Source organism: Podarcis erhardii, assembly GCF_964252035.2.
Source record: "Podarcis erhardii genome assembly, chromosome: 9".
Classification (NCBI taxonomy): Eukaryota; Metazoa; Chordata; class Lepidosauria; order Squamata; family Lacertidae; genus Podarcis; species Podarcis erhardii.
This window is the reverse complement of record NC_138512.1, coordinates 6,274,638-6,302,011: the sequence shown is the minus strand read 5'-3', so window position 1 is coordinate 6,302,011 and position 27,374 is coordinate 6,274,638. Positions and strand designations below refer to the sequence as shown.

General features: G+C 42.9%; 1 protein-coding gene across 5 annotated transcripts in view; it reads right to left on the bottom strand.

The window, feature by feature from the left end:
- The window catches only part of JAKMIP1 (janus kinase and microtubule interacting protein 1), a 69,237-nt gene that overhangs the window by 5,833 nt on the left and 36,030 nt on the right, over positions 1-27,374 (bottom strand). For 2 of the 5 annotated variants that reach the window (XM_081876236.1, XM_081876237.1), the window contains exons 10-18: positions 26,928-27,011; positions 22,937-22,999; positions 18,102-18,200; positions 13,832-13,933; positions 12,725-12,778; positions 10,017-10,082; positions 7,821-7,889; positions 5,542-5,619; positions 2,580-2,783 (exon numbers count right to left, since the gene is read on the bottom strand). In XM_081876236.1, the coding sequence (XP_081732362.1) occupies positions 2,580-2,783; positions 5,542-5,619; positions 7,821-7,889; positions 10,017-10,082; positions 12,725-12,778; positions 13,832-13,933; positions 18,102-18,200; positions 22,937-22,999; positions 26,928-27,011 (819 nt within the window). Of the gene's footprint in view, positions 1-2,579; positions 2,786-3,472; positions 3,546-5,541; positions 5,620-7,820; positions 7,890-10,016; positions 10,083-12,724; positions 12,779-13,831; positions 13,934-18,101; positions 18,201-22,936; positions 23,000-26,927; positions 27,012-27,374 lie in introns of those variants that run through there. The other 3 variants (XR_014160224.1, XM_081876239.1, XM_081876238.1) reach the window with 3 other exon arrangements.

The window sequence follows — 27,374 nt, the reverse complement described above, 5'->3', positions numbered from 1 at the left end:
AGCAGCTTAGTAGCTCTTGTGACTCATGTAATTCTTATTGGATTTACTTTCATTAACAAATCCATGAAAACAATGTGGTAATTTTAGCACAAGGCAGGTTCAAAAGGACTCCCTAAGCTGCTTATAAACTCAGCTTGAAAACCTTTGAAAGGTTCAGTATGATTTACAAGATATGCCTAAGGAAGAGCTCTTTCAAACAACATCATCCTGCAACTAAACACATGGTCTGGAATACGAAAAGTCAGAATCGCCAGAATGAGAAATATCTTGCAGCTCACAACGGTAAGGAATTCCGCTTTCAAAACAATTGAAGTGGTGCCACTGAAGTGGTGCCACTGTTAATGAAAATGCTGAAAGGTGCATAGACAAAAAGGCACATTTATTTGTTATATAAATGTTATATAATGAAACTGTGAATTAAGATTAAGGTTAGAAATCAAAGATATTGAACTGCTAGGTTTTGCAAACTGGCTGTTTGTCACAGTCCAGAGAGTTGAAAGACTGGCTTCTTTCATACACAGCAAGTCTCTCTCTCTCTCTCTCTCTCTCTCTCTCTCTCTCTCTCTCTCTCTCTGTCACATTTAGCACAGCTATTGAAACTTTCCTAAGTTTTACCATGATGGAGGAAGTCGCAGATGTTATTTGCATGTCTGCCCCATCCAAAGAGGGGTGTGTGTGTTTAATTTTTAAAACAAAAGGGATTTATGGATTAGGGAAACCGAGCCCTTCTGATACCAGAAGTGACTCAGGCTAGGCAGAAAGGTGCCTAAATGGAAACAATGGCCTAAGGGGATGCCAGGTGGAAAAGGGGGGGCTTTAGCTCCACTCACCCTTTTGTGGTCACAGTTATACTGTCTCTCCTTTGAGACATGAGTTGGAGAAGATATTGGAACAACAAATGTGTCTGTTGTTGCCTCTCATTCAGAGAGAGGAATAGAACCTCCATTAGTGAGTTGCAGTAAAAACATTCCAAGTTAGTTGTGCAATGTCTGTTACCTATATTTAGAACGCTCTCTTACCTTGAAGCAAGCAGCCCTCAAACTTCCTGTACTTACTCCAGTTTTAGACACACACCACAGAGGCTTGATTATGGAATATCATAGCCCTTTTGTATTCCAACAGTGAATAAGGGCAGAAAATAATTTGGCCTTTGTAAGAATGCTGATATATGCAGAATTCATCATGCAAAAGGCTGGACTGGATGAATCCCAAGCCGGAATTAAGATCGCCGGAAGAAATATCAACAACCTTAGACATGCAAATGACACAATTTTGATGGCAGAAAGTGAGGAGGAATTAAAGAACCTCTTAATGAGGGTGAAAGAGGAGAGCGCAAAATATGGTCTGAAGCTCAACATCAAAAAAACTAAGATCCTAGCCACTGGTCCCATCACCTCCTGGCAAATAGAAGGGGAAGAAATGGAGGCAGTGAGAGATTTTACTTTCTTGGGCTCCATGATCACTGCAGATGGTGACAGCTGTCACGAAATTAAAAAACACCTGCTTCTTGGGAGAAAAGCGATGACAAACCTAGACAGCATCTTAAAAAGCTGAGACATCACCTTGCCGACAAAGGTCCCTAAAGTTAAAGCTATGGTTTTCCCAGTAGTGATGTATGGAAGTGAAAGCTGGACCATAAAGAAGGCTGATCGCCAAAGAATGGATGCTTTTGAATTATAGTGCTGGAGGAGACTCTTGAGAGTCCCATGGACTGCAAGAAGAGCAAACCTATCCATTCTGAAGGAAATCAGCTCTGAGTGCTCACTGGAAGAACAGATCGTGAAGCTGAGGCTCCAATACTTTGGGCCACCTCATGAGAAGAGAAGACTCCCTGGAAAAGACCCTGATGTTGGGAAAGATGGAGGGCGCAAGGAGAAGGGGACGACAGAGGACGAGATGGTTGGACAATGTTCTCGAAGCTACAGGCATGAGTTTAACCAAACTGCGGGAGGCAGTGGAAGACAGGAGTGCCTGGCGTGCTCTGGTCCAGGGGGTCACGAAGAGTCGGACACGACTAACAACTAAACAACAGCAAGAATGCTGCCTGTGGCCCCATGAGCTTTTCACTGCATTGACTTGCAGCCTGAAATCTCCTCCCTCCCTTTTCAGCATGCACTACCTTCTATCCTCCAATCAATCGTACCTGGTGAAATTTTTGCCATTTATAGCTGTCAGATCACGTGGTAATCACAGACAGATCTTAGCCAATCTCTTCTGCTGGAGAATGGTTAGGTATGTCATTTCACTAATCAGACAGGTATCAGCGCGAACAGTTCTTGTGTCTTCTCCCTCTGGTTTATCAATACCGCACTACAGCCATTAACACCCAGGACAGATTTGGACTTTGCAGGTTACGAAAATGGAGCTTTGTGTTTGCACACAGAGCACGTTTTAAACAGGGACATGGGAACCACTTTTCCAGCAATACAGCATGCACAACTTAAAGATCCCCAACTGAAACTGGACTTTTGAGGGAAATGTTAGAACATGGCAGGGTGAAATAAAAGTGGCAGCATAGTCCCAAAGTGGTGGTAGTCAAAGGAGGGACATAGTGTTGGGCACGGAAAGTTCTAGGTTACCTGCTGTGCTTGCTGCAGCAATTCCATGCGCTCATGTAGAATCTGGCAGTCAAATTCACGGCTTTGCCTCAGTATCTGTCTCCGCACCTTTTCCACAGCAGCACACAAGTCCTCCCTCTGGGCTTCATTCAGGGATTCGCTCACTCTCTTCCCTGGCTCCTGCTGCAGAGCGTTGTAGAGGGTGGCTTCCAGCTCCTGGATTTTCTAATGCAATGCAAATGATATTCAAGAGAGACTCATGTTTGAACACAGGGAGCCACACAAGACGGTAACAACAGAAAGGCAAGAGAAGCAAAGCTTGCAGGGCATAAGGGCACAATTCAGCAGCAGAGAAGCAGCTCCCACATGAGGTAAACAAGCGGAAAATGTCTTGTGTGAAGGGCTCACACGGTGGAGCACTATATCATAATGCTATTATTCAAATTTATGATGTGTCTGCACTTTGCATACTGTGTACAATTCTGGTTGCCTCACATCAAAAAGGAAATGGTAGAGCTTGAAAAGTTTTAGAAAAAGGCAACCAAAATGATTAATGGGCTGAAAGAACTCTAATAGGAGGAAAGGTTACAACATTTGGGGCTTTTAGCTTAGAAAAAAGGCAAATAGAATGATGGCAGCATGAAACAGGCATACAAAACTACAGTGTGTGGAGACACTGGATAGAGAAAAGTGTTTCTTCCTCTCTCATAATAAGAGAATCCAAGGCTGAAGGTTGGATGGTTCAGAGTCGACAGACACAGTAGTTCTTCACATAGTACTTAGTTGAACTATGGCATTCCCAACCACCAGCTGCAGGAACGGCCACCAACCTAGGTAGCTTTAAAAAGGGGTGACACCATTTTATGAAGGATGAGGCTATCAAGTCAGGGTGTCTGTGTAATACCTTCATAGCTGGGAATCACAAGTGGTTGTGCTGCTGTGCTCAGGTCCTGCTTTGAGAGCCTCCTATGGGCATCTGGTTGGCTACTGTAAGAACAAGATGTTGGACTACATGGACCTTTGGTCAGAACCCACAGGGATTTTCTTGCATTCTTATCATCACATTCCTTCATAAATGATCACCAAGATCATGGACTAGAAGCCCAACTCATGTCCATGAGCAGTTGTGCCTTCCATACTGCATGCCCAACTCTAGGGAACTTGCTCTCATTAGAGACAAGGTAGATACCATCCCAGCAAAGGGTCAGCTCCAAAGACAAATGATTTTATTTCAGAAGACCTCTGCACCACGAATGCTCTTCTGATGTTTTATTCTTCAGAGTTTTAATTTATATTTTAATTTTTGCACGTTTTTATTATCCAAGTCCCTTTGAGGCCCAAGTGGGATGAAAAGTAGAATATAATTTAAAATCAATCAACCAATCAATCTTTATTATGAAGATCACAGATCAGCCACTAAATTACAATCAAACAAATGCAATTCTTCAGTTTTTGGCCAGCAGAAGACTGTTAGAAACTAACAGCATGGCAAAGAGCTAGGATAAATCACCACCCAAGCTTTGTAACCTTTCCTTGTTGGTGGAATTGCTACAGCCCCTTGATCATTTTGGTTGCCTTTTAAAACAGCGGGAGCAAATGTTTCTTGCTTTGAAAGAAAAACAAAATGCATACTCTGAGCCAGCAAGATAGCAAACAAAATGCTACTGCACGTGCTTCTCTATTTCATCCTGACTGACCAGTAAGCTTTGTGCTTCCACTATAGTGTAAAAAAGGACACCCAACACCTTTGTATTAATGCTGGGCCATTTCTTGGCTTTACACCCACCCCATTACAGGAGGAAGGACAAATAGAAACTCTAACAAACTTTGAGTTGGGCGACCAATCTACGAGAAATTTGCCAGGTAGGGTTGGTTCGCCCTGCATTCCAAATACAGTGACCAAGGGTGGGTTTCTTACTCTTTTTTTAACCCTTCCAAAGAAGCTTTGTCAACTACCATTAGTGACACCTCATGCTGCCCACAGCTGCCCGAATTCCTTGAGCCTGCTTTCCCACTCCTGTGACAGACGGCCATGGAAACAATACTGCCCTCAAAACACTTCACCCACAAGGGAGGTAAGTCAACCCACATCTCTCTCTCTCTCTCTCTCTCTCTCTCCTCTCTCTCTCTCTCTCTCTCTCTCACACACACACACACTCCTATACATTTTTCACAGAAAAGAAAGGAGAATTCACTGTCCATTTTCACGGGGGAAGAATAGTCCTGAGAAAATGGAAACGCAGTTTTGTCCAGCGCTAGGGTCCACCAGCTGGTTCAAGTGAAATTCTTCTTGTTGCAATTCCCTACCATAGGCTAGCCTTTTTTGTGATATCGTAAACACATATTTGTCAACACTGTATACGGAGTGGATTCTCTGAAACCAGGGTTCTTGTTGCACTCAGGATCCGAATTGTATGAGTGGAACCTGCCACCAGGCCCATGCAGAGCTTGTCTGAGGCCAGAGTGGTGTCTTGTTAGAATAAAGTTAAAACTAAAAAAAAAAAGTAGCCTGGTGCCCCCAATTTTAAGTGAAAATTGATCGATCTCTGCCTCTTCTGTCTACCTGTTTGGCAGCTGAAACTGAGAGAGCAAAGTTGCCTGGCAGCTTGTAAGAGTGTCTAGTGAAGCATTACCCTCATACTTGGAAAGCCTAGAAATAAACTTGATTTCTGTAGGACTAGAATCAATGTGGCTAGCTTGAGCTGAACTCCAGCAATTATAGTTTTAAAGAATGGAGGTAACAACTCCCAGAACTGCCATTGCAAGAACATGAGAACAAGAAATTTCAAACCTCTGCCACAAGCAGTGTAAGTATTGCAATCCATTTAAACTTTGCATATGCTACTTAAAACACCTTAAAAAACAGTTCTGACCCTTTTTATCTATCTCAACTAGGCAGTATCTAGGTCCTTCATTTAGCAGAATAGACAGCATACATGTACACATATGAATTTTACTTTCAGCAAACACACAGATTTCCTACCATATAAGCCTGGTCCAGAGCTTGTTTCCTGTAGTCAAGTTCTTCCTCTAAATAACCCTTCTGTTTACTGAACAGGTCCTGAGTAATAATAATAATAATAATAATAATAATCAGCTTGACTCAAAATGTCACAAGCCTTGGCAGATCAGGTATCCATAGCTAGCTAGTCCACAAAGGCCAAAAAGAGAGCGAAATAACATGCGCCAAGGAGCAGTTAGACAACAGTGCTGGGTAGAGAACTTTCAGCTCAGCACTAAGAAAAGACAAAGCTCTTCCTATTTGTTTCTAAACTCAGTGTCTGCTGTGCAGACATTCACCCTGTGCAGGAAGAAGGGGCCACTTTACCATCTGCAGAGGCCACCCAACTCTGCAGAAAAATTGTGGAAGGGTTTCATACAACCCCCACACCCCCAAAGCTGCCCCACCTAAGGGTGACACAGGTATGCTTCCTGGGCAGCAGAGGACAGTATGGGTGCGAGCTCTGAGTGAGTGAGTAAGTATTGGCCCTGCTTCATTCAGCTACAGCTTTCTTCTCCCAGGCCTTTTCCACACTTACCTTTTGCTCTGTGCTTTAATGATCTGTGTCCAAGCACTTTTTTTTGGCCCTGCTGCTTTCCCCAGGAAAACTTGCTCTTTAATGCTGAAGTGGAAGAAATGGCAATTCAGATTTTCTGTGGACTGCTGTTTGCTTTGATTCAGCAGTAAAGAGCAGGCTTTCACTTGAACCTTGTACCAAGAAGCCTGCAAGCAGAATAGAACAGAGGCCTTAGCTTGTTTTCCATTCCATAGTGAAGTTGTTCCATGGCTCTAAAGGAGGTTTCCACAAAGGCACCTTAGAGAGCAAATGTGGGGCATTACTAAGGGTGGTTGTGTAGGAGCCTGCTCTGCTTTGGAATCTTAAGAGATATGATCAACTAATATCCATACTAAATTCAAGTGATTTGTACTTTGTAGACTACTCACAGGCAGCTGTGGAAAGAGTAGCCAAGAAGTCTGGGAAGGAGAGAAGGGAAACTCTGATCCTAACCTCCGGTGCTTTGTAGGACATCTTTGGGAGAAGAAAAGGTTAAGGAGTAAACCCTAGACAAATCCGGAGTGGAATCTCTAAGGTGGTTGGATGGCACCTTGTATGCCTCTTTCCGGCAACTCTTGCAGCCAAGCTGGTGCCAAACGTATTGCTCTTGCTTTCCTTTGAACCACATCAGGGAGGCCAAGGTCTTGTCACCAGGGCAGCCCACAACCTCCATACACACTGTCCATGCTTGAACCCCAGCGAGCTCACTTCAGTGCTGCTAACTCAGCAGCTTGACTTCTCCCCCAGAGGCATACTCCATCGTCTCTCTCAAGACAGACAGATGCCTACAACAACAATAAACATTGGAGGGCAGGGGAGAGGAACTCTGCTGTATAGCAAACAATGACATGATAAGGAACTGTCCAACCTTGGAATCAGAAAGTAGAGAAAGCAATGAGAATGATCAGTACAGTGGTACCTCGGGTTACATATGATTCAGGTTACATACACTTCAGTTTACAGACTCCGCTAACCCAGAAATAGTACCTCGGGTTAAGAACTTGGCTTCAGGATGAGAACAAAAATCGCGCGGCGGCAGCAGGAGGCCCCATTAGCTAAAGTGGTGCTTCAGGTTAAGAACAGTTTCAGGTTAAGAACGGACCTCCAGAACGAATTAAGTATGTAACCAGAGATACCACTGTACTGCCAAAGCCACATGGAAGTGCTGAATTTAGGATATAGGGCCTGCTCCTGCACCTGTTAATAGCATTAATATCTTCAGCATTGAAATTGTCAGAATCAACTTGCTGAAAAACAGTAAGAGTTGGCACAATGCAAATCCAGTTCTTTGGTTTGGACCAAAAAATGTTCAAGGAAGCCAGGCGGGTGAGTGACCAGGGAGCGAAAAAACTGCAACCAGGCCCAAACGCCACTTAATATCCTCAGAAGTCAGTCTCTAAATAACAAGCAAAACCTCCTTTCTTCACTTAGTTCTGAAACACAACGCTGAATGAAACAGAAGGTGGGTGCAAGTGCCTTTGTGGGGGAAAGACTTCATTCACTTACAGAGCCATGCCTTTAGTTTCTGGGCCAATTTAATGCATTTGCCAACTACAAAGCCATGCTCAAGGGAAAATAATGTTCATGCACAATGCCAGTCATGCAGTCACTTATATCAAGCGGGGGGACGGACCCCAACGCAACATGCACCCGTGTTCCTGTTCTTTGCCCAAGCTAAAAGGCTATGAAGTAATACTTCTTTTACCTTTTCATTTTCCAGGTCAATCATCTTCTGCGTGAGGGCAGCTTCAGTTTCCTCTATTTGCTTTAGCCACTGTATAAAAATGACGGGGGCAAAATAAAACGGCAGTTTGAGACAGAGCTTATGCCAAACATTAGGTAAGTAAAGCGCTTTACCTTAAATTCCATTATTTTCTCAATTTTGTACAGAACTATTGATTTGGACACCTGAAAACAGTGACTAATTATAATGAGCATTGGCTATATTCAAATATTGCTCATTCTTCCCAAATTGGGAAAAATGTATGTTTTCCAACAAAGCTATCAGTACAATGAGTTTGGAGGACATAACATTGTATGTACTTCATATGTGCTAAAAATCTAAAAAGTTACAGAGCCCTAGGATGAAATAGCAGCACAATGCCAACTCAGGAAAAACCCAGGAGAGGCCTAAGCCTTGGCAACAACCACCAGAAATCATGTTTTTGTAATAATGTTTTCCCCAAACAGTTTTAGAAGGTGTCTCATGGGGAGAAAGGCAGTTTCCAAGAGCACTTGAATTTTCATTTGCATTGTAACTGCATTGGCCCTTATAGAGCTCCTTAGAGGCCTAATTGTGGTGTATGTAGTATCTGGACTAAATGGAAGTCAGAATGGCAAATTATGTATCTTTGTGTTCTGAGTTTTATGTAATGTACAATTGGCAGTATACATCTGCTTATTCTTCTCATGATTATTGAATATTCCATGTGTCCCCAGAGTGGAAATATTAGTCCTGTAGTCCACCCCAACAAAGTTACAATTTCCAGCACCCTTAACAAACTACAATTCCCAGGATTCCCAGGGGAAAGTCATGTGGTTTAAAAGTATGGTGGTGCTAGAGCTGAACAGTGCCTATAAGACATTCGCTGTTTTTGGAAACTCTTGCCCTATTTCAGTTAGCCATGGTGGTGGTGAAGGCAAAATCTTCTGCACATGGCCAGATGCCCTCACTCTTTTTTTCTTTTTTTAAACTACATAACAGTTCCAGGGCAGAAGATGAAAAACAAGTTATTTTGCTAATTTTTGGTGCCCTCTGGTTGTGATGAAACCTTGTAATATGCAAATCCTCTTTTATTTAGGAAAGCTTCCAGCTGGTGGATCAGAGAAAAAGGTGCTTATAGCAGGATTTCTCTGGACTGGGCTTGTCCAGTTGCCCTCATGCTAGCAAATGTAATAGCAAAACGTAAGGAACTGTTTCAGAAAGTACAATAGACCTACAGTGCCTTGACCTGTGGCCAGTAACAGGGAATTGCTTCAACGACAAATTTAATAAGTGCCATGGGAGCCATTTCCTTTCGCTGGCAGCAAATCTGTGCAGACTAGAGATTTTACACTTGTTGAATGTGACATGTGAAAACTGTGCAGGGGGTACATCTCCAAACCCTCCAAGTAGCCCTATTTTCCAGGGAATCACAAAAGCCACCCCAGTGATGGGATGTGAGAGTGATAAATGTCCCTATTTTCACCTGAGGAATGTTGGACGGATGCATTGCAACTGTTGTGTACCCAAGTACACAGACTGTACACTCATTGAGTGGTACATAGAATCATAGAATCATAGAATCATAGAGTTGGAAGAGACCACAAGGGCCATCGAGTCCAACCCCCTGCCAAGCAGGAAACCATCAGAGCACTCCTGACATATGGTTGTCAAGCCTCTGCTTAAAGACCTCCAAAGAAGGAGACTCCACCACACTCCTTGGCAGCAAATTCCACTGTCAAACAGCTCTTACTGTCAGGAAGTTCTTCCTAATGTTTAGGTGGAATCTTTTTTCTTGTAGTTTGGATACCCCTACTGACAATCCTTAAAGTAGCTGTAAAATGATTTTGTTCATCCCACTACTATTAACGTTAACCTTTCTTCTGAGGTACAGTCCTCACTAAAATAAAATACCCCACTAGTCACATACCAGTTATTGGGTCATTTGCACACGCCACCCGTTGTGGTCACACAGACAACTCAGTCAGTGAGGACATATTGCTTGCTAAATACATTAAGTTCCACTAGGAATTTAGCTTGCTGTTCTTATACAGAAACAGTTTTTTTAAAAAAAGGCTTGTACATTCAAGACTTTTATGAGCAGAGCTACAGATTTAAACAGAATTGTGCAGAGAGCGCTGCTTTTGTGGGATGGATGAAATTCAAGTCTAAGAGAAGCAATTCTTCACAGAACTCTACCTTTTCACAGAGAGAAAGTACAGTCCCCGCCTGAATTATCGCAACCTGTTCTTCATTCCTCAAATTCTAAAACACAAGAAGTTCAGTGTATTTTACATTGTAGCAGAAATCCATCAAATTAAAATAAGCAGAGTACATGCTGCAGCAAGCATTACTGAGTACACCAACTTCCCTTTCCTTTAAAAAGTTTGGCAAAGGCAAATTGCCAGAAACTGCCAGGAATTGCAACAACCTTAGGAGTATACTGTAAAGTTGTAAATCATTACTTTTCAGTAGGATCATGTAGGCTGCAATCCTATACGTACTTACCTGGGAGTAAATCCCATTTAACCCAATAGGGCTTACTTCTGAGTAGATATGCATAGGATTGTGCTGCATATGAGCAAAGTGAACTCAGGATTGGGTTGCTAGGCCCCTTGAGAGCTCAGTTCTGAGAACCGGGCCTAAGGGAGATCAGGCAGTATCCTGCAGCTCAGAGTGGCAGATGTCAGCAGAGGACAACATCTACTTATGCCCTAAAGGTAAAGGTAAAGAACCCCTGACAGTTAAGTCCAGTCACGAAAGACTCTGGGGTTGCGGTGCTCATCTCACTTTACTGGCCGAGGGAGCTGGCATTTGTACACAGTTTTTCTGGGCCATGTGGCCAGCATGACTAAGCCGCTTCTGGCGAAACCAGAGCAGCGCACAGAAATGCCGTTTCCCTTCCTGCTGGAGCGGTACCTATTTATCTACTTGCACTTTGACGTGCTTTTAAACTGCTAGGTTGGCAGGAGCTGGGTCCGAACAACAGGAGCTAACCCTTTCGCGGGAATTCAAACCGCCGACCTTCCGATTAGCAAGCCCTAGGCTCAGTGGTTTACACCACAGCGCCACCCGCATCCCTACTTATGCCCTAGTCGTCAATATTGAAGAGGTAACAAATGGCAAACTCGCTCAAGCCAAGCAGGACGTCTGCTGCCTTGATTCTGGCCCCTCACCCTGACAAAGAAAAAGAAGCTCCAAAATGGGTATATTTTTGAAAGCCTTAAAGAACACACAAAAGTCCCCCAGGTTTTGTGAGTACTCGAAGGGAATGCTCACAAACAATCAAACTGAAAAGCTGCTCCTGGAAAAACTGTTATTGGGTTATTTGGGGCAATGCCCACCTCCTGATGGGGTATGGGGGGGTCTCTGCAGTGGGCAGACTAGGGATTCTGCCCTCCAGCAACTGCCTTCTGAAGTTCTGCTTTTCAAATAATCCCTTAATTTTCCATCAGAATTGTGGCACAGGATGTCCCAGGGCTGTGGCATGGAAGCAGCATTGAGGCTGGCAGGCTGTTCAAGATACGCTGTGCCAAACTTTAATTCTGCTTGCATAGTTGAACACCCAAGCCAGCTTTCAATTCTTGATCTACCCCTAGCAAAAATCCTGAAACTTTGTTTTCTGTCCTCAGTTTAATTAACATTCCAATCATTGTAAGGTTAGGCGTTACAGCACACTCTATAAGGTTAGTCTGTTGTATAACTTTAGGCTTCTGATGGTCATTAAAGTAATAATATTCTGATTTACATTATCCACCCCCCAATACTGCTCAATTAAATGATAAAAGGTTACACTGCAGAAATCTTGTTAACACTTCCATCTTTTCCAACTTTGGGGGCCCCTCGTCTAAGCATGGTCTCCTGCACGACCTGAGCCAAGAGTGCCAACTTCAATAAAATATTGGGGGGAGCCCAGGTAAACCCTACCCCACATAATTGATTACAAGATGTGGCACACACCCACCATTTGAATGGCAATGCCCATCAACTGGGGGTGTGTGTGGCCCCCTCAAATATTTTATTGGGTGGGCCGAAAGGGACCTCGGCCCCTAGGACTTGGCTCCCATGACCTGAGCTGTTATCTTGCAGGTATCTCACTCTTGCATTCTGGCAGATCAGCACAAGCCAGTGCCCTTCTGATGATAGGAGCTGCACAATGATAAAGTAAATGCCTTTTCTTAATGGAAAGGGGATGAACTGCTTCAAATACTGAGCTATATGAGAGAGAATTGACTAGAGGGATGCCACTTAATTTATTAGATAAGGCTTCCTCAACCTCGGCCCTCCAGATGTTTTTGGCCTACAACTCCCATGATCCCTAGCTAGCAGGACCAGTGGTCAGGGATGATGGGAATTGTAGTCTCAAAACATCTGGAGGGCCGAGGTTGAGGAAGCCTGGGTTAGATGCATGCTATCGGTTCAATTTGCCCACGTTTTTCAAGAACACAACGGATCTCAACCTACAGTTGGTGCGCCCTCTGCATCAATTCTACAGTACTCCTGTTCCAAAATTTTAGCTGTCTGACATTAAAACAACTTGAAGAAAATCCCAATAGATAAACTTAAAACCAAAATAACTGAAGCAAAACAAGAACAAAGAATGGGTGGGGTGTTTCATTTGTTTTCATGATCCCAATGGCTTAATATTAATAACTTCATCTTGAAATAGTATTTCCAGTTATATATCTGGAATGTATTTGAAACATACTCAAGCACTTTAAATTCGCATTTTAAAATTCAAGCTGTCATGACAGGAGACCCAGTGAGTCAGGGTGGGGGAATGCATAAGACCACAGAGGCATGTGCTGCCCACCCTCCATCGCGGCATCCCTGGTGGCATGCTATTACAGATAGTGTCCCTTTCACAAATATGCAATTGGAACTACTTAAATAAATACATTAGCTACCCCATTATCACCAAGGATATCTAGCTTCTTCATAAGTTCAGAAATATTCACATCCTGGAAAAGAAATTTCAACATTTATCTTTTAATCAAGAATTAAATCATGTATTTGTGTTAGTTTTTAACTGTTACAAATTCTTTCACATTAACTAGGCTGGAGAAACAACACCATGGAAGACATTCTGACTCCAGCAATTGCAAAACTGCCATCATCTTAAAAAAAGGGAGAACCCGATTTCCTCTCAATCACAGGAAATTTAGGTAAGAACAGTTATCAAAGTTAACAATGAAACAGTATAATGTCAGAAATACTACTGATTATATCATATAGTCTGTTGCTATTTACTCATTTGATTAGACACCGAAAATAATATTGAACTGAAATAGGTCTTTTCACACCACATCATACCAGTGCTAGTAACACTGAACAGCATTAAAGGTTTTTGCCTAAAAATATCAGGTTTAATGGACTAGGCAACATTACACCCATTTTCTATTCATAGTCAAAGAAAGAATGCTTCGTGTAAAACAAAATTAGTGGTAATAAGATGAGATGAGAATAATAAGGTTGGGAATTCATACGAAGTGTGCAGGAAGATGTGGAAACCGTCTTGAGATCTTAGGTGGAATTTCCACAGGGTTGTGGAGACTTATCTTTCCGTATAATTACGCATAAGGGTAGGAACAGCATAGGTTTACAAGGTGAAACTAGTTGTCATGGTGGCAGCTATGTTTGTTTAAATGGTGTGTCCCCCACCCACACCTAGAAAGCAGAGGGTATCCATCCGATTTTAATTTCAAAGGTGGAATGCAGATGAGGAAAGCTGAACCTGCTCCCCATCTTACCTCCTCCCTGGCTCATCACCAAAGCCACTTTCCCCTTAACACAGCTCTGATTCTAGAGGTAAGAAGAGCTCTGGCTGGAGAGAAGGTCCCTCCTCACAGCTATGCATCCCCCTTGATGTTTAGACCCCACTTTCTGCTTTGTGCGAACTAACAGGAAAGAGATTTGATCAAACAAATGCCTCTGTTGCCATCGCATCAAGTCTGGTGGCCCACAGACCACCTTGCAGACAGATGCTGCACAAGAACCAACACATTTCCATCTACCTTTATTCCCTCGTGATGACAAAACAGTTGAAGTGCACTTCCATTGTTTTCAGGGAATGCAGTTATATGGAGGTTAAAAGCCGGCGACCTTCGTTCTCTCTCCTAAGGGAAGATTTTGTTCAAAATAGAATAGGTGTTTATAAAAGGTACCAAACTTCTATTCTACAAATCATCCAAGTCAAGTTAAATGAACAAATACTGGATTTTGCGTACGAAAAATATACCAAAATGCATTGCAAGGTCAGTCCTTCCCTGATATGCAATGTAAGATTATTTACTGTTATAAGAACACGACCTCTTTCAATAAATAAAAAAATAGCCCAGTAGCACCTTAGAGACCAACTAAGTTTGTTCTGGGCATAAGCTTTCGTGTGCATGCACACTTCTTCAGATACACTGAAACAGAAGGTGACTTCAAACTCCACAAGGAAGGGTGTTTGAAAAGGGGGCGAGGAGCTGCAAGCTTTGCAGGCAAGGGGTGACCTTACTGGGCTCCTGTGCCCCACAGAGGTGCCACAGAAAGAATGAAGTTGGTCAAGGGAGCCGTGGACTCAAAAAGGTTGAAAACCTCTGCTTCACACCTTCCTTTTCCTGCAACTGTGTGATAAAGGAAATGAAAGTGTTGGTTGAGGGGGGGGGGTAGAGGGTGAGACATGCAAAGTTGGTTAACTGGTGCTGCTCACAAAGCAGCCAACAAGGTTGTGGGGGGTTGTTGTTTTTTTAACAATCCAGCTTCTGAGTCGACACAGGACAATAATGCTCAGATTGGATCCAATATCCACCCAGTTAAGAGAGACCGTGCATTTAACTGAAGCTCAGGCATTAGTTTCGGCTTGCAGTGAGTGATTCTTAGAGAAGCAGACTTGAGAGACCTACCCCCAATCTCCCCATGCAGAAATGCAACCAGAAAATAATGGCCCAAACAGATTTTCCATATTGCTTAGTATGCAGCAGAAACAGCTTGAGCGGTGAGACTTCAAATTACGGCAGCAGCAGCCGTGCAAATTCACCACCATCCTTATCATCCCCATAGGAGTCCTGTTACATCTTCCTTATGTATGTGTTTGCATGCAATTAAAAAGATACGGCTGTCATTGAACTGTAGTGCTGCATCACAATCCCAAATTTGCATGAAGTTGGTGGGGTTGGGGGAAGCAGACTGCACCAGGGCTCTGATCATGGAATGGGAGCAAGAACATTGGAAAGATGGGGGGAAGTGGTGGTTTAAAGCAAGGTATGAGCACAGTATGGATGTAGAAACCTGAGAGGGAAATGGCAGTTTTAAACAACTGCAGAGGTTTGAATAACATACTATGGAATATTTGAGAGCTCTGTGCCCTTTCTCTCTCTCTCATGAGGGAGTTGAGGAATGGAAGAGGGAGAGACACTGAAACGAAAAGTGGCTGCTTCAAACAATTTAGTTTTGCTTTAAAAATAAGAACTATCTTGTAGAGGCAAACACTGCTCATGTTGCAGAAAAAGTATTAAGTTAACTTGTGGAGCTTTCCCACAATTAGAGCAGAAACTATCTTTCAGAACTTTTTTTTTTATCAAGATCCGCAGTGTTGCTGAGGAATCAAGGGGCCAGTATATACACAACTGTGATATATGGCTCTCGTAAATCACCTTTCAGCGGACTGCATGGTAACAAAAAATTACTGAAATGGCATTACATTGTGACTGCTTAACCACAGGAGCCCAGTTTGAATGAGGTTCGTATGAATCACTCTTGTTAAAATATAAGCATCAACTTTTGGGTTTTGATTTGGTTTTTCAACAGCATCTTGCAGCATATGCCCTAATTACACAGCAGTTTTGAAGGCTCCTCCAGACAACCTATTTACTGGGCGTTCATTCTGATTTGCTTGCAGAAAACATGTGGTGGTTAGATTACGTCCGATTTTCATTCTGAATTGTCTGTACATCCACCCGGTGATTATTTGCTCACCCCACACGTTTCAATGCATATCTATCACTTTCCTAAAGTCTGCTTCTTTTCGAAGTGGATTTATTGCACTAGATGACAGAGCACTTTGAACAACTTTAGGTGCTCAAATGCATAATTTACATTATGCATTTGAATCCCTCCCACAAATATATCCAGTGCAATCCACAGATGGGAAGGCCCAGGCCGTGTTAGGCTACCTTTAAGCTTTCAGAGGGTAGTTGCTGCTGCAAAGGAGGGTTCCTTATACATGGAAATAGATGGTGTTCTTAGGTGGTTTCAGGATTTTTGTATACTCTGCTTTTCAACCAAAATTATTAAAGGGGTAATGGTTGGAAGAGGTAAGAGAGCACAAGCAGTTATGAGGCGAGAAGTGAAGAAAGTGGCATGGATACCAGCAAACAGAAAATGGTGAGGAGAAGAGAGTAAATGGCACCTGGATGTGTAACAAGAACAGACCCAGAAAGAAACAAGGGTTTCTTTAATGGCATTTCCAACCAATAGACTAATTTGACATCCCACACTGGATCTGCCAACCATGTAGTGCAGCATATGAACTCTGGATAGCACCACTCCTTTGACTTATTCTTATTTACTCCATTTATATACCATCTTTTCCTGAGAGGGACTCAAGGCGGTGTACTTGAGTCTCACCTCCCCATTTAATCTTCACAACAACCCTGTGAGGTGGGTTAGGCTGAGAGACTGTAACTGGCCCAAAATCGGCCAGTGATCTTCAGGGAAGGCTGAGTGGGGATTCAAACGTTGGTCTCCCAGCTCATCATCCAGCCATCTAACTATTAGATAGGCAAGCCCATAAAAAAAGGCACGGATCGGGAACCTGTCGTCCTGCATACTGACTGGACTTAAGAGTTCAACATCTGGAAGGCCACAGGTTTCACCACCCCTCCAGCACTGGGCGTGAGCAAAAGCAAAGAGGGAAGTAAAAAAATCAGTGTAAACATTGGTTTCATTTTCATGTCTATTCCATCCACAGCTGAATTTCCAAGATGTCAAGGAGGAGCTAATTTTCATAGCTTGCAAAATAAACCTGCAGTGCTTCTGTATCCTCCTGCCAGGCACACTGGCCCATCTATCTGTTTATTTTGGCTGAAGGTACTCCGTAGCCCTGCTATCAAATATCCTTTTAACTGGATGATAGGACCCTTATCCTGATTTCAAAGGCCCTCTGCAACACTAGAAGTGTTCAGTTCAGACCTCTGGCAAAAGCATATTATCCTTACTGCCAGTGGCTTGCCTGCTGAAGAGTAGAGGGCAAGAGAGATAGAAAGAGTTCTTCTACCCACTTTTGGCTCTGGCCCCAAGCGGCTTGTCCTTGAAGGAGCATGACCCTCGACAGAAATGGAGATTTGCCCACCCCCTGCTTTAACGGGTCAAACAAGATTGATATCTAAGTAATATGAAGAACAAAAGCATTTCCAAAGTGAGGCTGAGGTGGAATGAGGTGGAATGAAGATTGTGCATGCCAAGAGTTCTGAGATATTCAGTAGATGAAATTACAAATAGCCTAATGAACATGATTTTTGTTAACGATCTTTTAGTTAGGTTTATGTACTGCACATGGGTATGAAAATGCAACAGTCTTACCCCCCCCCCCCCGTTACAACGGAGCATATTTTTAAAACAAAAAAAGTAGCAACAATATCATCCACTCCTTTAACACAATGGAACCAGACTGAATGAATTAATGTGCTAAGAAAATGCAAATTTTTCAGGTAACCATATTTTTTTGTATTTAAGATTCTTTCATTTTAAACTGCATCGTTACTTCATTAACAGATTTATGTAAATATTTTTTTCCCATAAAAGAAGTTCTGTAGAAAATTCCCTTTTAAAACTGACAAAGTAAACTTAAGAAAAAAAATATTAAGATGAAGGATGTGTCACAGCCTAAGGTTTGATTTCATGCAGAATGCACAGAGATGTGTTAATTAAAATAATGCCAGCTGGGAGTTGGTAGTATGTGTATCAGATAATGTCACATGCAATAAAGGAGCAGTCATGGAAATGAAACAAACAAAAAGACAGAAACACAGAAAAAAATTTATTGGCCAGAACAAACTATATGTAATATACATATTGTCTATGTTACAGTTTTGCAAAATTAGTGAGCATGCTCTCCAAAACTACATTAAGGCAGAGGCATTATATTCATTGCCCCAACATTGTGGCAGATTTCAGAAAATCCAGTTAGTTTCCCCTTACACATGCAATGGATGCTAATGGATGTCATACGTATTTCAGCTTGGGTTCAATGACAAGTTCTGCTCCATTTGTGAGTTTACAACTCAGAGAATCTCTTACTTCCAGTTCAAGGATTCGGAACTCCAGCAGCTCATTCTGGTCTTTGGCATCCTGCATCTCATTCTTCAGCAGATCTTCTTCTTGTTCTATTTTGTAGATCTAAGAGAAAAGTATCATGCGGCTATGAGCCAAGGGAGATGTAGAATACATTCTTGCAAACATCTTTATAGCATGCAAAAGAAATGAAAGCCACTGGGGGGGGAAAGCCTCTTAATGAAATGCAAGAGTGAATTCTATCATAAAGGTAAAGGTAAAGGGACCCCTGACCATTAGGTCCAGTCGCGGACAACTCTGGGGTTGCGGCGCTCATCTCGCTTTATTGGCCGAGGGAGCTGGCGTACAGCTTCCAGGTCATGTAGCCAGCATGTCTAAGCCACTTCTGTCGAACCAGAGCAGCGCACGGAAACGCCATTTACCTTCCCGCCGGAGTGGTACCTATTTATCTGCTTGCACTCTGACGTGCTTTCGAACTGCTAGGCTGGCAGGAGCAGGGACCGAGCAATGGGAGCTCACCCCGTCACGAGGATTCAAACCACTGACCTTCTGATCGGCAAGTCCTAGGCTCTGTGGTTTTACTCACAGCGCCACCCGCGTCCCAAATTCTATCATACGCAGTTCTAAAAAGTCACTAGTGTGGGCTTGCAAATTTGGATCTTCCAGATGCCAGCCCCACTTAGGCTGAGCAAGACAATAGCTCTTAAGAGAAATGAACACCTTGTGACAGGAGGATTCCATGCCAGTTCAGCAGCACTTGGCAAATAGATTCACAGAATGGTAAGAGTTCATCTAGTCCAACGTCATGCAATGCAGCAATCTCAACTGAAGCATCCCTGACAGCTGACCATCCAACCTCTGATCAAAAACCTCCAAGGAAAAGTACTCTCAGTTTCACCACCTTGCGAGGGAGTCTGTTCCCCTGTCAAACAGCTCTTACTCCCAGAAAGTTCTTCCTGACATTTAGTTGGGAAAACATGGGTCATTGTGGTCATGGATTCTGCACAGTCACTAAACATGTTGAAATAAAAACTACTGGAGGTAAGGCTCTCCATAAAGGTCAAATTTGGTGCAAAACACATGCTGATTCCTTTCACCACAGAATGTTATGTACTGTACCAACAATAGCAGGGGTCAGCAAACTTACTGTGCCTTGGGCCAGTGTCTCCAGCGCCGATCGCACGGCAGGGCGGGGAAGTGCGTGCCCATATGCGTGCACACATGCTATTTCCGACGCACTTCCGGGTCGGAGGAGCACCGGAAATAGCTTGTGCGCATGTGCACGGAGCTCACCCGACCCGGATGTGCACCGGAAATAACGTTTGCACATGTGCACCAGCTATTTCCGGTGCTCCTCCAACCCGGAAGTGGGCAGCCGCGCAGTGCAGCGCTGGTAACAGCGGGCGGCGGGGGTCACCATGGGCCGGATAAACGAGTCCCTCGGGCCTTATCTGGCCCACGGGCCTTAGTTTGGCGGTCCCAAACAATAGTCATTAGGGGCTTGTTTCGTCTCTAGGCACATTTCAACACCCTCATGTGCAGATGGAGGCAGCCACCTCCCCCCCCAGCACAATTCCACAGGGAGGGGATGCACATTACAATGGAACGGCCACTTCCTGGAAGCCCCTTTAAAGGTATTTGTTTACCATGTTTAAAGCAGCTGAAAATGTTAAAAATGCTAAAAGGAATAAAGAGGCAGTCTTAGGACAACCTTGTAAGCCTTTCTGTAAAATGTGTGCATTTTAAAGGTTTTTGCTCCTTAAAAAAGTCAGCCCATGAATACCCCCTGTAAGGAATGCAGCAAGATTTGTTTTAGAATGGGAATGGGATCCAGGAAACTTCAGGATGGTTAGCTTAACATCAGTCCTGGGTAAATTGGTGGAAAGCGTGCTTAAAAATAAAATTATAAAGAATATAGAAGAACAAGGCCAAAGTGGTATTTGCAAAGGTAAGTCCTGTCTCAGTAAAGTTTTAGAGTTCTTCAAGGGTGATCAAGTGGATATTCCATATTTGTACTTTCAAATTGCTTTTGACAAAGTCCCTCACCAAAGATTCCCAAGTAAACTTAGCAGTTATGAGATAAGAGCAAAGGTCATCTTATGGATCAGGTATTTGGAAGCAGGTATTGGGACTAATCGGACAGTTCTTATAACGTTCTTACAATGGTAGGATGCAGGAAGTGAAGTTCCTGAGGATCTGTATTGGGACGGATGCTTTTAATTCACAAATAGTCTGCAGTTAGGAGTGAGCCATTAAAAAACAAGTGGTTGGAAGAGAGGAAACTAATTAATGGTCAGGATGGGTATATGCAAACTCTATGGTGAGAAACAGTAAGTCACTGAATATGAGCTGCCAAGTGATCTACCAGAGAGGGCTATTGTCTTCATATCTTGTTTGCCTACTTCCAACAAGAACTGAACCTGTTCAGGAGAGCTTTAAAACAAATCATGAGGGGGAGGGAGAAAATACTACAGACAACAGGGGACACCTGGTACTGGGGATAATTGCTTCGTTGATGCACAGGAAGCAGCTGTAGAGAATGACTCATGGCTTCACTTGTCTCTGTACTAATGCACAGAGTATGGGAAATGTGCAAGACAAATTGAAATTCTTAATGCAGGATGGCAAAGATGACCTAACAGGCTTTACTGAAACCTGGTGGGATGAGATTCATGTCTAGAATGCAGAAATTGAGGAGTATAACCTATTCAAATGGAACAGACCAAACAGGAAGAGAGGAGTAACACAGACCTCCAAGCCAGACTGAAGATTTGGGTGATGGCTTCCTGCAGCAGATTACCAAACATTCAAAAAGGAATTAATAGTATCCTAGGAGTTGGAAGGGACCCAAGGGTCATCTAGTCCAACCCCCTACAATACAGGAATCTCAGCTAAAACATCCATGACAGCTGGTCATCCAACCTCTGCTTAAAAACCTCAAGCAGGAGAGATCTGGCAGCCCAGGACCTCCATACATACTTCCCAGGCTTGCACCCCAAAGAAGCCAATTTGGTGCTGCTAACATTGCAAAAACAACACATGAGGCAGCTGTTACGAGTTACCAGTCTCTGCAGCATAGCAAGCAGGGCGATTCTCCAGCAGTTTGACTTCACCCCCAGAGACACACTCCATTGTCTCTTGAGACAGACAGATGCTGCCGCCAACAACAGTAATCATGGGAGACTTCAACTACCCCTATCTGTTGGAACTCACTCTGCCAAGAAAGTAAGGTCCAACAAATTCCTCCATTGCTTTGCTGACACTTTCTTTTCCCAGGAGGTGGAAGAAGATTATGGACCTGGTCCTCACCAATAGGCAGGAACTGATTGACCAAGTGGAAGTATTGGAATTTTGGGAAGAAGTGATCATGTCATCTTGGGTTTCATGATATAGAGGGGCAAGGGAAACCTGAGTGTAGTCAGGCATGCATTTGGACTTTAAGAAGGTTCATTTCAAAAAGCTTAAGGAACTACTGGATGAGATTCCACAGTCAGAAATTCTGAAAGAGAAGGGAGTCCAAAATGGATGGGAGTTTCTTAAAAATGAAATATTGAAGACACAAAGAGAGGCAATTCCAACAAGAAAGAAAAGTGGGAGGCATCTAAATAAACTGGTGTGGCTGCATAGGGAGCTTACAGATGAGATGAGGTGAGGTGCTGTGAGATGTAAGAAGGGCATGTATAAGAAATGGAAGAAAGGGGAAATCACAAAGGAGGAGTATGTATGAGTACCCAACAGTTACAGGGAGAAGGTCAGGCGGGCCAAAGCTCAGAATGAACTCAGGATTGCAAGAGAGGTTAAAAATAATAATAAAGGTTTCTTCATTTATGTCTGAAACAAGAGGAAGAACAAGCAAGTGGTAGATCCTCTGCATGGAGAAGACAGAGAAATGCTATTGGGTGACTGAGAGAAGGCGGAACTACTCAACACCTACTTTGCCTAAAAGGAAAGCAATGCCCAACCTGGTGATAACAGAATAAATGATGCAAGGAGGGAGCTGCAGCCCAATATAGGAAAAGGGAACACCAGGCTACTTTAAACAACTTCAAATCTCCAGGTGAGCTGCATCAAAGGGTACTAAAGGAGCTTGCAAATGTAATCTCAGAGCCTCTGACTATAATCTTTAAGAATTCTTGGAGAATAGGTGAGGTCCCTGCAGAATGGAGGCGGGCAAATGTTGTCCCCATCTTCAAAAGGGGGGGGGCGGGAGAAGACCCAGGTAACCACTGACCTGTGAACTTGATGTCAATACCTGGAAAGGTCCTAGAACAGATCATTCAAACAGTTGGTCTGTGAGCACTAAGAAAAAGATGCTGTGATAACCAAAACCCAACATGGGTTTCTCAAAAACAAGTCATGCCAGATTAATCTCATTTCTTGTTTGATGGAGTTACAAGCTTGGTGGATTAGGGGAATGCCGTGGTCATAGTTTATCTTGATTTCAGTAAGGATTTGGACAAAGTCCCCTATGATGTTCTTGTGAGGAAGCTTGTAAAATGTTAGTTGAACAAGGTAACTGTTAGGTGGATTTGCAGCTGGTTGACTGACTGAACCCAAAGAGTTTTATCATTAAAACAATCCAGTTATCCTCTCCCTTACTGCCTACTACATGCTATATATAATTTTTTCTGAAGGCTCTTAATAGTTTCATTTTGGCTAGTGAAACCCAGCTTCTTTGAGGAAAGGGCAGGACAGGAATTTAATAAACAAAAACAGTGTTTGTATTAATCACACACTTTTAGAAAACAAAATTATCAATGTAAAAACTTGAGTTAATCAGCACAAAGGATGTTATTGTAATCAGTTCTGGAAATATTGAGGCCACCATTTATTTCACCCACCTTTTCTAGCAGTTCTTGGTTTGTCCTGATAAGCCCCTGCTTTTCTTCTATCCATTTGGAGTCCTGTAAAGAATTTTTAGAATTACAATGTATTTTAATGTATTTATTTTAAAAATCTTATATACACTGCAACTTGTCAATGACCAAGACATTTACAAAATAATAAAAAGCATGCAAAACAACGAACATATAAAAGTAGAAATCAAAATCATGAGATTTGAATTTATCTGGGTGAATAGACGTTACTGCACAGCATCAAAGCAGCAATATTGGCTTCAAGTGTACCACTCTAGGAAAGCTTACTGCACTGCCCAGGTTGCCAAAAAAGCCCTGCCCTTCCATTTGCCCACTGAAACAAACCTCTACTCTAATGGAGGTGGCGTTTGTAGAAAGGCTTTGGTCAATGACATTATAGTGTGGGCAAGCAGGTATGGGAGGAAATGCTCTTTTAAGTCCTTGGGTCCCAAGCCAATTAGGTATTTAAAGTTAAGTAGTAGCTACTAGCTTTGAACTGGGCCTAGAAATGAATATGCAATCAGTGAAGAGATTTAATAAACAATGTGAGCAATGCCCATCAAAACTCTGACTGCTGCATTCTGCATTAACTGAAGCTTCTGAGCCTTTTTTCAGAGGAAACCCTGTGTGTAAACGCATTGGAGTAACCCAGATAGGATGTTGCCAGAGCATGGATAATCATGGCAGGCTATCTGCCTATGAAAGGTGGTCACTGACACTTCAGCCCAAACTGGCGAAAGGTACTACTGTGTGCTACAGAGGTCACCTGGGCTTAGATTGAGAGCCAAGGTGGGGATCTCTTAAGCGATAGTACAACTTCATCCAGAACTGACTATCATCTCCCTGAATTGGAGAACCATCTACTCACAGGACAGTTCACTGGCTCTCATCCAGGCCATTACTGACATCAAACACTAGTTCAGCTCTTCCACAGCCTCATACGATACCGCCTTTAAATGCTAGTCATAAGTAACATCTTCACACAGAGGTACAGACTCTCAGCTAAATTGCCACTGCAGTTGTTCAGAGCAGGGCAGGCAGGAACATGCTTACATACTTAAGAGTGCTACCAAATACTTGATATATGAGTCAGTCATCCATCTCCTACTACCCTTCTGAAAAAAACCCCACCCCACCCTCCCACTATATATATAAGTGTCTAGTGACTTCTGTTTCAGTGTATCTGAGGAAGTGTGCATGCACATGAAAGCTTATCCCCAGAACAACCTTAGTTGGTCTCTAAGGTGCTACTGGACAATTTTTTAATTTACAGTGGTACCTCGGGTTAAGTACTTAATTCGTTCTGGAGGTCTATTCTTAACCTGAAACTGTTCTTAACCTGAAGCACCACTTTAGCTAATGGTGCCTCCTGCTGCTGCCGCGCTGCCGGAGCACAATTTCTGTTCTCATCCTGAAGCAAAGTTCTTAACCTGAAGTACTATTTCTGGGTTAGCGGAGTCTGTAACCTGAAGCGTATGTAACCTGAAGCGTATGTAACCTGAGGTACCACTGTATTTCATATATGCTGTTAGACTACCTAGTCAAGTCTGAGCTTAGGCAAGCTGCCTAACAGTTTTTGTCGGCCATTGACAATATGAGGGTGACAAGACCGGTCTATCTTATTTTGTAAAGCTAACAGAGATCATGTATGCAAGGTACTTAGGAAAAGCACTAAGTGATTTCATGATAGGGAGGAACATTCCTATTTTTAAAGAGATGGAGACAATCTGAAGCATTTTAAATCTCTTCATGAATAAAGACAACTGCTTGCCAATTCAGGTGAAAAGCAGCCATTTCGTTGATGATAAAATAATACTACTAGCTCTGCTGCAAAACAACCATTTTACTAAACATAAATAAATTACATCATGCACGAGAAAACTTCATGAGTTGCAAAACAAAATTTATTTTGAAGAACTGCTTATTAACATGTTTCAGGAGAGACACTCCCTTTTTATTTTTAAAAGTGGAGCTTGTGTACATTTGGTTTTTCCCCCCCTTCTCTGTTACCTTATTGACAAAATAAAATGATATTTTTTATTTTATTTTTTAAAAAGCTGTACTGTTCTGGGAATTGTGCAGAGGTGCTTCTCAGTAACATTAGAGATATCCACCGAGTTATACACAGCTGACCCCTGCTGTAAATTAGCAAAACTGGGTGCCACCCACCACCCAGACCGCAGCCCTGGAGAGATAAGGTACATTTGGACTGAATACTTTGAGGGTGTTTGCAAGGAAGCTCCTCCACTCAAAAACGTTAAACTGGCCCTCACGCAAAGGCAGCCATTTCCTATATGTTAACAGTTTGATTTTTTAAAAAAATTATATGGCATGTACCATTTGACAGCAAACATAGCATCCCAAAGCTGATAAAGGTAAGAAGAGCAAGGAATCAGAACCAAAACCATCTTAGTTTCTGTTAGGAAATATGCAAGTTTGAGTCTTGCCTCCCCAAATGCAGCAGAGCTGAGCCAGGATCAGTAATCAGTGCTTGGAGCCTGACATGGTCTCTTCTAACCCGTGTTCTACTGCTATAGCAGCAGGAGGACTTGTTCTGAATGTCAGCAGAAGAATGTAAGCCACCAGAATGTGTGACAGGTGCACGGCAGTGGCCAAGGCCTCTCTAGGAACACTGCCCTTCCCCAAGAGCCAGGGCACTTGTCCCCACTTCTCAATTCTTTCCAGAGATGGAAGGCAGTGGAGAAGTCCTAATCCAAGCCAGGGAAGGTGCTGGACTAGAGAGGACCCAGGTGCTGCCATGATTGCAGGCTATACTCTGGGTACTTCGACATCAAAAATAATGACCCTTTCCATGACAGCAAACCAACCTGGAAGTGCTGTACATCTGCAGTAGTGTCTAATACCTCCTTAGGCTCCCTGGCCTTCTCAGCATAGGTCTGACCCACATGGCCCCCCTGTCTCTAGCAAAGGTACAACATGATGGGGCATGGGTGAGGTGCTGAGCACAAGTAGGCCTTTGTGGGTCCACAAACTCCCAAATGGGGCTGAATAAAATGGACCCCACGAATCTAGTGTGCAGTCTTCGTAAAATTATGGATTTCCCCCACCACTAAATAAAAACTGTGCATGCCACATTTTGAGGTTGCTGCGAAGGGGTGAGCTCCCATTGCTCAGTCCCTGCTCCTGCCAACCTAGCAGTTCAAAAGTACGTCAAAGTGCAAGTAGATAAATAGGTACCACTCCGGCGGGAAGGTAAACGGCGTTTCCGTGTGCTGCTCTGGTTCGCCAGAAGCGGCTTAGTCATGCTGGCCACATGACCCGGAAGCTGTACACTGGCTCCCTCGGCCAATAAAGCAAGATGAGCACCGCAACCCCAGAGTCGGCCACGACTGGACCTAATGGTCAGGGGTCCCTTTACCTTTATATGCAAAATGAAGAGCTACAGTTTTTACTTGAGTTCTAGAAAAACTAACTTCCTAAGGAATCTTCTATATCTGTGATCTGTTGTTACTAAGAAATTTTGAATTGTCTTAAGCTTGTATGTCATAACCTTTCTATATGATACAGAATCTTCCTGTGTTGTTTGATAAAGGAATACAGTATGCTGTTTGCAAACATGGGGAGTCATTTGCCTGCTTACAAAGACAACACAAAACAAACACAAATGTTTTGAGCAAATGCCTAAACTACTACATCATGGAGATGGAAAATACATAGCTGACATCATCAGTCGAATACATAGCTGACATCATCTGTAAGGGTCTTGGTGGGAATCTTCAAGATGCTATTGGACTGTATTAGGAAGGATCTCAACCTTAATGTGCTTTTATTATTTCACTACTTTTAAGGCCTCCTCTCCAGTACATATAATTCCATTTAATACAATTGTTTTTCCCCATTTCGTCTATTGTACATCAAACACAGCAATGTACCAGGAAGCAATGAAGATGATAAGAGCAGCACTGCATGCAGAAGAGAGAATGAACTGACGGAAAGTATGAAGAGAGTCTTTTACCTGTCCTCTCTCAACCAGAGCTTTCTCCAAGTCTTCAATTTTTGCTTGGCACCTGAGAAGATCAGCTTGTAGTTGTTCCCGTGTCTGAATAGAGAGTTTGAAGAATACTTAACTGATATCATGGTAACAACTGGGATATAGGAGGTTCTACTATATTCTGCCTTTGTGCACAATTAATCATTGCGAAACTCAGCATTTCCAGTAGGATTTATATAACGAAATCAGTAACTATTTTGAAAGCGGTAGTGGGAGCCAACTAAGTTGACACTCCGTAAATACTATGCTGGGTTTGGCAATAAACCCAAGTTAGTCAGGGTGTTTTAGACGAGATTCCTGCATTGCAGGGGGTTGGACTAGATGACCCTTGGGGTCCCTTCCAACTCTACAATTCTATGATGGAAAAAGAATTATGGAGAATAAATATTGTCCAGTCTGATTTAAAGGGAA